Source organism: Dreissena polymorpha, chromosome 13 (genome assembly GCF_020536995.1).
Source record: "Dreissena polymorpha isolate Duluth1 chromosome 13, UMN_Dpol_1.0, whole genome shotgun sequence".
Lineage (NCBI taxonomy): Eukaryota > Metazoa > Mollusca > Bivalvia > Myida > Dreissenidae > Dreissena > Dreissena polymorpha.
This window is the reverse complement of record NC_068367.1, coordinates 8977877-8988961: the sequence shown is the minus strand read 5'-3', so window position 1 is coordinate 8988961 and position 11085 is coordinate 8977877. Positions and strand designations below refer to the sequence as shown.

General features: G+C 32.5%; 1 protein-coding gene across 2 annotated transcripts in view; it reads left to right on the top strand.

Annotated features, from left to right (window-relative positions):
- The window catches only part of LOC127855473 (zinc finger protein 1-like), a 49645-nt gene extending 39349 nt beyond the window's left edge, over positions 1-10296 (top strand). For both annotated transcript variants that reach the window (XM_052391063.1, XM_052391062.1), the window contains exons 7-8: positions 2273-2465; positions 3299-10296. In XM_052391063.1, the coding sequence (XP_052247023.1) occupies positions 2273-2465; positions 3299-3573 (468 nt within the window). In that variant the 3' untranslated portion in view covers positions 3574-10296. The remainder of the gene's footprint in view (positions 1-2272; positions 2466-3298) is intronic.
- The last annotated feature ends 789 nt before the right edge of the window (positions 10297-11085 follow it).

Sequence of the window (11085 nt, the reverse complement as noted above, 5' to 3'; positions counted from 1 at the left end):
TGTATCAAGAAAATGACTGCCTCAGTACATTTTGACTTTAAAATAAGGAAGATCACTAGTACCAGATTTGTAATCTCTTATTTGTGATTTTCTTCAAAACTGTGAAGACAGAATGCAACTTATAACAGTTTGCTTTGTCATTGTGATTTGGTTGTCTTTACCCTACCCCCATGTTTTCACCAGATCACATTGCCCCACCCCAGTCTGTGTTTGCCTTACCTTAGTGGTTCACTGGTTGTTCACCAAGCTTTTTTTGCACCCCTTTCACATTTTGTGGCCACATAAAAGTACCTCAATTGAACATACCTCATTTGAACTTACCACAATTGAATGTACCTCAATTGAATGTACCTCAATTAAATGTACCTTAATTGAATGTACCACAATTGAACATATCTCAATTGAATGTACATGTACCTCAATTGAATGTAACTTAATTGAACTTACCTGAACTAGTTACATGCTCTTGATGTGACGTCATGTATGTAGACACAAAGCATCTTCAAGCAACCAATAATTCATTCAATGGCATTGAGAGTTGAGTGGGGTACTATTGTATCAACGAAAGATATGAGTATGCTGATGCAGTTGAGATCTACTCGGCATGTTAAGTTAGTGCATCAAGGCATTTCTGCATGTCAGTATTTGAATGGTTTATGTTGGTTTATTAACACAACTAAGACTGCACATCTATCGTTGGTCAACCAGCCTGGCCAGTTTGTGGTGTGTTGTTAGTGACCCCTATCACCCTATCGCGTAGAGTAGCTATCAGTCACAATCTCATACAGGGCTCTTCGTCATCAAACTAACATCATTGAGATGCATATAAGTAGTGTGAATTGTTAACAGTATTTTGAAAGTATACATCTACTGCATAAAATGACAAAATGTTTGTGCTGGAATGTGAAAAAGAAAGAGAAATGACATAAAAAGAGTAAACTGACATTTAGAAAACTTGTTTTATTGTTTAATATATATAAAAGCGATAAAGTCTCAGATAAGATCAAACAAAATATTGCGTATTAAAAATATTTTAATAGCAAATACAGATTTTGCATGGTGTTGGTCAACAGAATAGAATATCACAATGTCCCATACTCTTTATTAGAAGATTTACACATAAAGATATCTTTTATATTGAAAAATGTTCATATAAAAACTGTATTACCAGATTGCAACAGAACACATGGTAACTGTTGTTTTTCCATAATCAACTGGCCCGTTTTTTGGATCGATCTTCCGAATCTTCATGGGACAGTTTTTGATTGTTTTATAATGCTAAAAGCTTTTTGTAATTCTATATGTCTCAGTGACACAAGCGAGAAGCCTCTAATGGCTACTCTTATTAATTATGCATTTGCTCCCATGATTCTGTGTACGTGTTTGGACTCTATCCGATAAGAAAGGTTTTTCTTTTCCGATAGGAACAACAACCTCAAAATATTCCTGTGCAAATATTGAAATTTGTCAAAATGGTTGCCATGGAAATAAGAGTATTGATTTACCTCCGGCTGTAATGATGTATTTACAGCGATGATTTATAGTATTGATGGTGAACAAGTTTTGCCTGGTATTGTGAGTATGTTTGGATGGAACCATTTGATAAGTTTTAAAGTGATTGATAGTGACAGTATTGTTTCCAAACATTTCTGGCTTTTGTCCCAACTGTTAGATAAGTGCACTCTTCCAATGGAGGAGTAGATGATGGGGTCTATGGCTGCAATAGCGGAAACATTTAATATTGATCAATATTTTATTAAGGCAGTTGAAAGAAACACCAATTAATCCTCCTGATTGTAGTATGAATATAGTCAAAAAAGTAAGAAGCCAGAATTTTCTTCAGTCAAATAGGTCAATATGTAGCCATTGGCTAATTTGGCGAATGGCAGAGTAAGCCCTGAATGAAAACAAAACGGTGGTACATTTAATGTTGGCCTTGATAAAATTGAAACAATTCAATTTTGAGATATTAGATAAAATTCTACTATTAACATTTCTTGTCATCATAATGATAATAGTAAAATACCTTGTCTCCTTTGTTATCTGGTCAGGAGTTTTTTAACCAATTGATTTCAGAGGAGTGTTCAGTAGATTTAATATAAGGTAGGATAATAGTGAAACAATCAAGATGTTTCAGGTTGTGAGATATTAAATAAAACTCTTATATTTACATTTAATTGTCACCACATATGATTATAGTATAAATAAAGCTCATCTCCATTGTACTCCACCTTTGTACTCTAGTCAGGAGTTTTCGACTGTTCGATTTCAGATGGAGGCCGAAGAGGTTAACCTTGACCTTGAAGACTCCCAGTCAACGGACGATGACCAGCCTTCGAAGAAGAAGCGCAAGTCGTGGAAGGGTCATCGCGTGGACAGGGATGAAGGCATGTATGCATGCGACCAGTGCAATAAGCTCTTCAGTAAGCAGTCCTCCCTCGCCCGACACAAGTATGAGCACTCAGGTCAGTGGAGATAGAAGTGCTCATAAAATGTGAGCCTTGTTCTGGGAAAATTGGGCTTAAAGCATGAGTGTAAAGTTCAGTCCCTGATTAGTCTAAGCATGCTTAAATAACAGTAATAACTCTCTCTGCCTAAAATGGATTTTTGTTTTCAAGGGATTCCTCTAAACGAAAAATTAGAAAGTGTCATCCCTAATGAGCCTGCAGACTTCACAGATAAATCTGGAATGATGCTTGACCCGTATGCAGTAAGCCCAGTTTTTCTCAGGACGAGGTTAATATTAATGCTCTTCCTTCTAGTGATGATATAATTGTATTATAGCGTTGACAAACAACACAAACAATTTGAACAATAACAAACACTAAAGGAACATTCTTTTTGATGCATAATTTTGGCCAGTTAAGATCTATGGTGCATATGTAAGAGTGCTCTTAAACACTTCAGAGGAAGGTTATAAAAGGAAATTATAGGACAGTTTATTCACAACCCCAGTGTTGCTGGAACACCTTTTTGAAGGAACAGCTAGAACAGAAAATAATCAATGAAGACTTATCAACACACCAACTTCAATTCAGTATTTGTCATTTTAATTACATAAGTACTATACCAACATACTAGTATTTGGTATTCGGGTTTGTCTTTGTAATTTAGTATAAATGAAAGCAATCTCTCTTGAATTTTCATTGCTAGAAAATCTCTATTTCATTTAACTCGCCTGAAAGATAGCCCAATTCTAAGAAGAAACAGCTAAAATATCATAAACAGACTTTTTAACACTTAAACTTCAATTCTTTTAACTCACCAGAAAGCTAACACAATTCTCTATGATACCCAGGTGCCCGGCCATTTGCCTGTGACCTGTGCACAAAGTCGTTCAAGCACAAACACCACCTGACCGAGCACAAGCGTCTGCACAGTGGGGAGAAACCGTTCCAGTGCAAGAAATGTGGAAAACGGTTCTCGCACTCAGGCTCGTTCTCCCAACACATGAACCACCGCTACAACTACTGCTTCCCTGCAATGGCTGCCGACTCGAACAACGAGACTTCGTCCCAGCATGACACCGACCTGGACCTTGATAATGACACGAGTTCCCATGATTCTCCGTGATCATGGTGTGCCGGTCCCTTAGCTTCAGTTTTTCAAGCTTTTTTTTTAAGGATGGAATCAACATTGCATAATGTTTCTCTTCACTAAGACATGTTAAGAAGTAGGCATCCAGCTGAAACTGCCAAGTGACACGTTTTTTAATGTGCTTAAGATTTTCTTGCATTTTTTCTGTATGTCTGGGGATTTCAATAGAAGCACAGCCTGCTTTTTTTTATGGCAACATTTTTACGTTTTTTCACTTTTGACTCTTACACATTAAATGCTTTTTAATGCAAATATTAACATGAGGCCAACTCCAAACTATATGTTATATCAAATAAATTGTTATTGTAGCTTAGTTGTTCCCTTATGGTTATGCAAAAAACACTTTCACAACTATTTAGCAAATATTCAGGAACAGAATTAATCTTAACTTAAGTATTTTAAAAAGGCATGTGACCCCTGGATATTTTAAGCATGGGTTCATTTGACTCCTGGTTTTCAATTGAAATCCCTGATTGCATTAACGATGCATAATGTTTCTCTTCAATAAGATATGTTAAGAAGTAGTCATTGGGCTGAAAAAGTAAATTAAACATGTTTTATTTGGTGAAACATTGCCAAATAATAGTTGGTGTTAGCTTTGCTGTAATGCAAAACATGACAATAGTGGCCTGTATGAAAATATAAAAGAAAAAGCTGGTAAAACTTGCATGCATTATTGATAAATGGATCTGATAGATATTTTTACAACTAGTCAATAATGTTCAAATGTACGCTATGAAAATGTAGTGCTATGAACATGTGCTGATAAAAGTCGTATTAATTGATGTGCTGTAAAATATTAATATATACTTTGCGCCCTGACAATATAGTGCTTGTTTGGAGTAACAGTGGTAATAAAGTAGTTTTAGTAAAATAATTAATGTTTATATTGATTGTTTGAGTCCTATTATAACATGATAAAAAAATCAAGTTTGAATTGCATAACATTCCCACTAAATGAAATTCCCTTTTTGAATTTGTTAATGTTTGACTCAATCAAGTCATCTTTAGCATTTGTTGTTGATATTGTTCCTGTCTCTCTTATTCTGACAAAGATTATCCTTGTTGTGTATGTATACCCTTTTTAAAATGGGACCATTACTGTTACATTGTATGTGAACATTCTCTGTAAATACTTCATGTTCCTTAAAACTGTTTTATGATCATTACATGATTTATATATATTCGTCACATTTGTAACAACAAAAGAGATCGATAGTTTTAATTCGAAAAATGTAATATAGTTGCCATTTAAACATTTAAATGTTTTTTTTGTATGCTAACAAGGAATTACTACTGATTACAAGTTTGAAATTATAGTTTGTGAAAGCCTGATATTTAATACTCAATGATCTTACTTGGTAGCGCTTGGACCAAATGAGGGTGCTAATGTAGTGCTGAATTTACCCAGACGCTGCTAATTATAGATTCATGTAGAATAGACTTCATTTAGAACTAGAAATTTGCTAATCATTTCACCTTCTGTTAATTTGATAGGTCAGTTTTGCAAAAACCCAAATGAATACACTTTAAATAATGTTCTCCTTTGTTCGGTACAATGGATATTATAGTTATTAGACAATTAGATATCACATTTCTGTTATAGTTTTAAGTCAAAGTGCAATTTCTTTTTTAATGTTCTAGTCTGTCAAGCTGCAATACATATTCAACATTTTAGATTGATCTAGTCTTACTTTTTTGCTATATTTGTATCTGGTCATTAATTTACAAGATTTGTTTTATGTTTTCTCGAAAACAAAAGTTTGGCATGTTTGCTACATTTGAACAATATCAAATTTTGAGTCATCCAAATAATTTTATTTTCTTATATTTTGTGCAATAAAAGCCTTGTAAAAGGTTTGAATTATTTTTTCATTGTGTCAGAATTATCAAAGTATGTGTATTTACTTTTAGTAACTAGTCAAGTCGAAAACAAAAAAATACAGGTGTAAGTTTTGTATATGTTAGATGTTTGTAGTTTATTCGCTCACAGTAGAATAAAAGATTGACACAACTCGTGCAGATTTTGCACGCAGTGTGTGGACAACAGATTCAGCGTTCTTCCATGTGTACAGAGCTTCCTTAGGTGTTGTAACCGTACATGAGAATTGATAGTGCATTTATTTGATTTTTCAGATGTTGCCATTTCTTGTGTAATTATTTTAGGACTTGAAACCCGCTATTGTGCCAATATTATGTTACTTCCTGGTCTTCAACTATTTTGTTACTAGAAATGTTGCTGAGATTTAGTTTTTGTCTTCCACCAATGTTGTGTCTGGAATGTGCCAAAATGATCCATATGCAATTTTTTGCACACAAAAAAACATGTATAGCATCAGGGGCTCTATTAAAGATATTAATTGTTTAAATCTCTTAATATCAAAATATTATTAATTTTGAAATCCACTTTTGCGATTGTGCCAATTTTCATGTCAGTATTCTCATAATTCTTACAATGATGGGCAATATATTGGTGATGATGTAAAATTATTTTATGATTTGTTGTGTCTCGTTTTTGTTAATGTATGTTTGTTTCTATCGTGTTTTATGTCTATGTCTGTAGTAAATAGTATATTATTTTGTGCTACTGAGCAAAAGAAATCAAAATGCTTGCCAAGATTATCTATGTAATATTGTATGAACATTACTGTAAATTTTAAAGAAGACCTTCATGTTTATTAGATAGAAGATAAAAACTTTTACTTGCATTATATTGATGAGCAAGAAAGATTGTTCTTTGAAACAAATATAAATATGTGGGTTGCTAATAGAATTTGATTACAAGTTTTCATACCCCTAAATACTCAGTGTTTTTATCTGCTTGTTAAGAGTGAATGGACATGTATTTAATTTTTGCTGTAAATAATGTAGAGTAACATGATGATACATGATGTAGATTGAATACTTTTATTATTAATGTCCGTTCTTTATAATATCTTAAGTAGCGAACAATGTGTTGGTGTTTTATTGTGCTTAGTAGCGACACAAATGTTAGATAATGTTTAAATCACTCACTTTATTTTGTTTAATGTTGAAATTTCAACTAATTCAGTTGTGTGCTCTTACCAGGTTTAATTGTTCCGAAAGATACAGTGTATGCAGTTGAAATTTCAACATATTTCTTTAAATTTCTTATGATAGGAGTGTACGAGAAATCTCCACGGATTATTCCATCTGTGCCAAAGTACTTCTCAGTATTCTACTCATACCATTTGGTGAATTCTGAATGTGCCAAACATGTATATTGCAGTTTATTTCTTGTGTTTGTTTGTATTTTGTAACATTATTGTTCATGTTTGTGATTGGTCATACATGTTTTTGCTTCCATGTGTTTGAGCCTCGTTCAGGGATGACCTGGCTTAATGCATGTTCATAAAATGGTTTTTATGGTAAAGAGACTTTCTTTAACCTTTTCCCACTCAGAAGAAAAGTGAATACGCCTATTGGCAAACAGCCTAACACTAGAACAGCCTGCGAGTAACTCGCAGTCTGTTCAGGTTTTATGCCGTTTGCTGCTCACCAGTATCTAGGGGTTGGAAATGAAGCCTTTAAAACTTAAATCTAGTAAGAAAAGCCTTTGATTAATTTTAACTTTCTAAGGGATTACAAATGTATCAAAATATGTATCTAAGTGGTAAAGGGTTAATACAAAAAATGCCATTCAAGCTGAAAGTCGCATCCCAGATTAGCCTGTGCAGACTGCCTTGTTTTGCCAGGGCGAGGCACATTTGTATGGTATGTTTGTCAAGTGTCTATTATTTTGTGTTATGTCCATGGATTCTAAGCAATCCAGCAGCACCTGTTTGTATGCCAAATTATTATTTCATGAATTGAAATAAAGCTTAGTTTCGTCTTTTCATTTTTAAACAAAAAAAGATGAATAAAATAATCAATTAGTTTAGTGAATGTAACATTATTATTTCATGTATTGTTTTTTGAGAACACTAGTTAAATTTATATGTGAAGATATAAAAAAAATTGTCATTTTGTCAGTATATTGCCCATTATTGCTTTTGTTTTGTTATGTGTAGTCATGTATTTATTTTAGTCTATAGATTTACTAACTTCTTTGTTCTGTCTCAATTATAATGCAAAAGAAATATGTTTTATCTGTTATTTATTTATATACTTCAACTGACTTTATCATTTTATTTTGTTAATTTTACAGGAAATATTATGATATTTAATTAACCAGCTCTATTTAATATACTTGGTGATTTTTTACATGTATTAAAATTCTATATGCAGCCAATTGTAATAAGCTAGCTTCATTTTCTCAGCAAATTTAGTTATTTACTTATTCTTTTAAATATTAAAACTATTGTAAAAGAAAACTATTTCTGATTTTTAATTTCACAATTTAGGATTGTGTTACCCGAAAACTGTTTGTTTTCATTATCGTAGATTTATATGAAATGTTTTTACAACCAGAGAAACATCTTCAGTTTTCATCCAATTTTTATTTTAGAACGTTTATATTTTACTTGTTTAACTTATGTAATTATATACTTATATTTAGCCAACCTTTGTTTCACCCAATGTTTATAATAATACTTATTTTACTATTGTTCCTTCATTTTTATAGGAATTTTTTTATATTTTAGTTTAAATTTGTTTGTGCACATCGCAATATTACTTTAAAAATAATGGGTCTTTTTCTATGGGCGTTTTTTATTAATTATACAAAGAGGTAGTTAGAATTTGAAGGCATCAAACAGCGACTGTAAAACATTTATATCAATACTTAATGATGTTTTATGTAACATGTGCTCTCTGAATTTGCTAACTAGCCTACTAGTATCTTATAAAAAGAATATTTGATTGTGTTGGTATTATGGTGTAAATTTTTATTCACTATCTGTATATATTGAGCAACATTCATGACAGTTGAGGAATTATTCTCATTCATTCAATCTTGGACCAAATTGTTACCATACATTTCCAAAGCAATACCTATAGGGTGTTATGTATGTATATATAGAAGAGTTGAACAAATATTTTCAAGAGACTAATAGCATAGCTTTTTAAGCGTTTTTGATCGTATTCATATGTATAAAGTTTAGAAATATTAATCGCTTTGTATGGAAAATGTATATCAGTGAGTTGTGCTTATAGCCCAATGTTGTATGGTCATTGTTAGAGAATTTTGTACTTTCACTATATTCTGTATCAAAATCAAAAACAAAATTGTGATCAATATATTCTGTATAATATTCCAGAAAAAACTCGTACATTTCTAAAGCAAGCAAGACAATAATTTGTTTTCTTGATCAAACGCGAAACTTGTGCATCTGTATTTTTTGTTCAACAAATGAAAGTAAGAAAATTATGTTTGAAAAATTTACAATTTGCAAAAATACAACAGTTGATATCTGTATATATTGATTTTATATGAATGTTAATGTTGCTATAGGCAAACTATTTTTTATCTACATCTATTTGTCAGCTCATGCCTAAGGGATCTTGCCAAGAAGGATTGCTTCAGTGGATGATTGCTTCAATTGATGATTTATATAATATGATTGCTTCAGTGGGTTATTGGTTTCGTGTGATTGTTGCATTTGTTATATAATGTGATTGCTTCATTGGGTGATTGATTTCGTGTTTCATCGGTTATATAATATGATTGCTTCAGTGGGTGATTGGTTTCATGTGATTGTTGCATCGGATGATTTATTTTGTAAGATTCCTTCAGTGGGTGATCGGTTTTGTATGCTTGTAGATTATTAGTAATGAAAATACAAATACAACTGTCCATTGTGCTCAATCATATTATGATGCCTGATAATTTAGCTCTTTCTCACTTGATATCGTTATGTTGGATTCATACCCATACATAATGTGTCACTTACCATCCATTATTTGATTAGTGTATGACTGATATTATTTATACTTGTCAAATGTTATTCCATTTTTTTTGTAATATGTTCGTTTCTGAAGACTTTTTTCAAATTAATTAATTGTTTCAATACTTAAAAAAAATTGATACGGTGAAATCTAATTGTTTCAATATTAAAATGTTTGATATGTGAATAATTATTGCAGTACACTTTTATATATACATATTATAAAAACAAATAGTTAGGTTTTTCCTTTTGTTGTATCGAGTGCATGTGAGGACGAGTGTCGTTTTTAATCACGTGACCAGTATTAGTAGACGACAATAATGGGGCTTTGGAGTGCCTCGGACATCAACATAAAGTATTAACATGTAACATAGCTGTATCGTGCCAAATGGTGTTGTGTCATGTCGCTTGATGGTGTACAAATATAATGCTTGTCAGAATATTGTGTTTCATCTGATAAAGACGGGGTTGGAGGATTCGAATCTTCATTAAAGACCTTCTAATTGTCTTTTTATTTTTCCAACCAATTAAACTGTTCATACTTAGTTCACTGACTTGAAAATGAAAAATGTTCTGTAAATTTTAAATGTTATTAAAATTAAACTGTTTGAATGTTTTAACTCCAGTTTCATTATTTTCTTAGTACGTGTAGGCTATCTATTTGCAATACAATGTTTTAACGATTGGTAAATGTTCTATGCAATGCGTTGTAAGCCTGTGTGTAGCTATTTAGAATGAATGGACCAGTAAAAGTGGCCTAAATGTACCAATATACAATATTTGTATCATCTTTTGTGCAAGACTTTGTGACAAAACATTTCAGTGAGAAGATAAATAAATAACTTGTACTGAATCTATGCGTTTATTTATGTTTTGTCGCCATATGTTTGAAAACATGACTTGACGGTTTGACCTGATTAATGACGTCAGATGAATGCGTGTTCCTACTGCCAAGTCCAGACCGGCTCTTGGTTCAAAGCCTGGACGCTGCACGTACCAGGCTCTTGTCTTATTATACTAGTATATCAAGAACATAGAAGAATTATCATGAAGATCGTAATTGTTTAAGCCACGAAACTACACAATTAGTCCATACTAAAACTTCATCAGATCTGAACAGGGCTAAGGATGATTTTCAATTGTCATGTGCCAAATAGCAACGTATACAATCTCTCTATGGCTCGATTGGTCATTGTCGGCTCGGGTACTACTTAAATGTACACAGGGTACGAACAATATATACTTAAAAGTACCCGGCCGATTTAGAATGTTCCCGAGATTTATTCCCGCCCAAAATCTGATGTTTTAAACGCGCTTTGGCATACAAAACAAAATTCTCTTTAGACAAAACCTACCTCAACTTTCTTTTATGAGTATTTATTTCGATAATGCAGATGCAATTTTAAAAAAAATTGACCTTAATATGAACATAATTAATTTGAAGATAAAAATTCGACAACGACAAATTTAGCGTTAGAATTTCCGGGTACGTTTTACCATACTAGTATTTGCCGTACCCGGGATACATTTAAGCAGACATATGAGTACCCGGAGTACATTTTAGTAGTACCCGAGCCGACAATGACATATCGAGCGACTTACTATGGTTTGTAGTTGTAAAGTCAAAACTGATTCCCTGCGT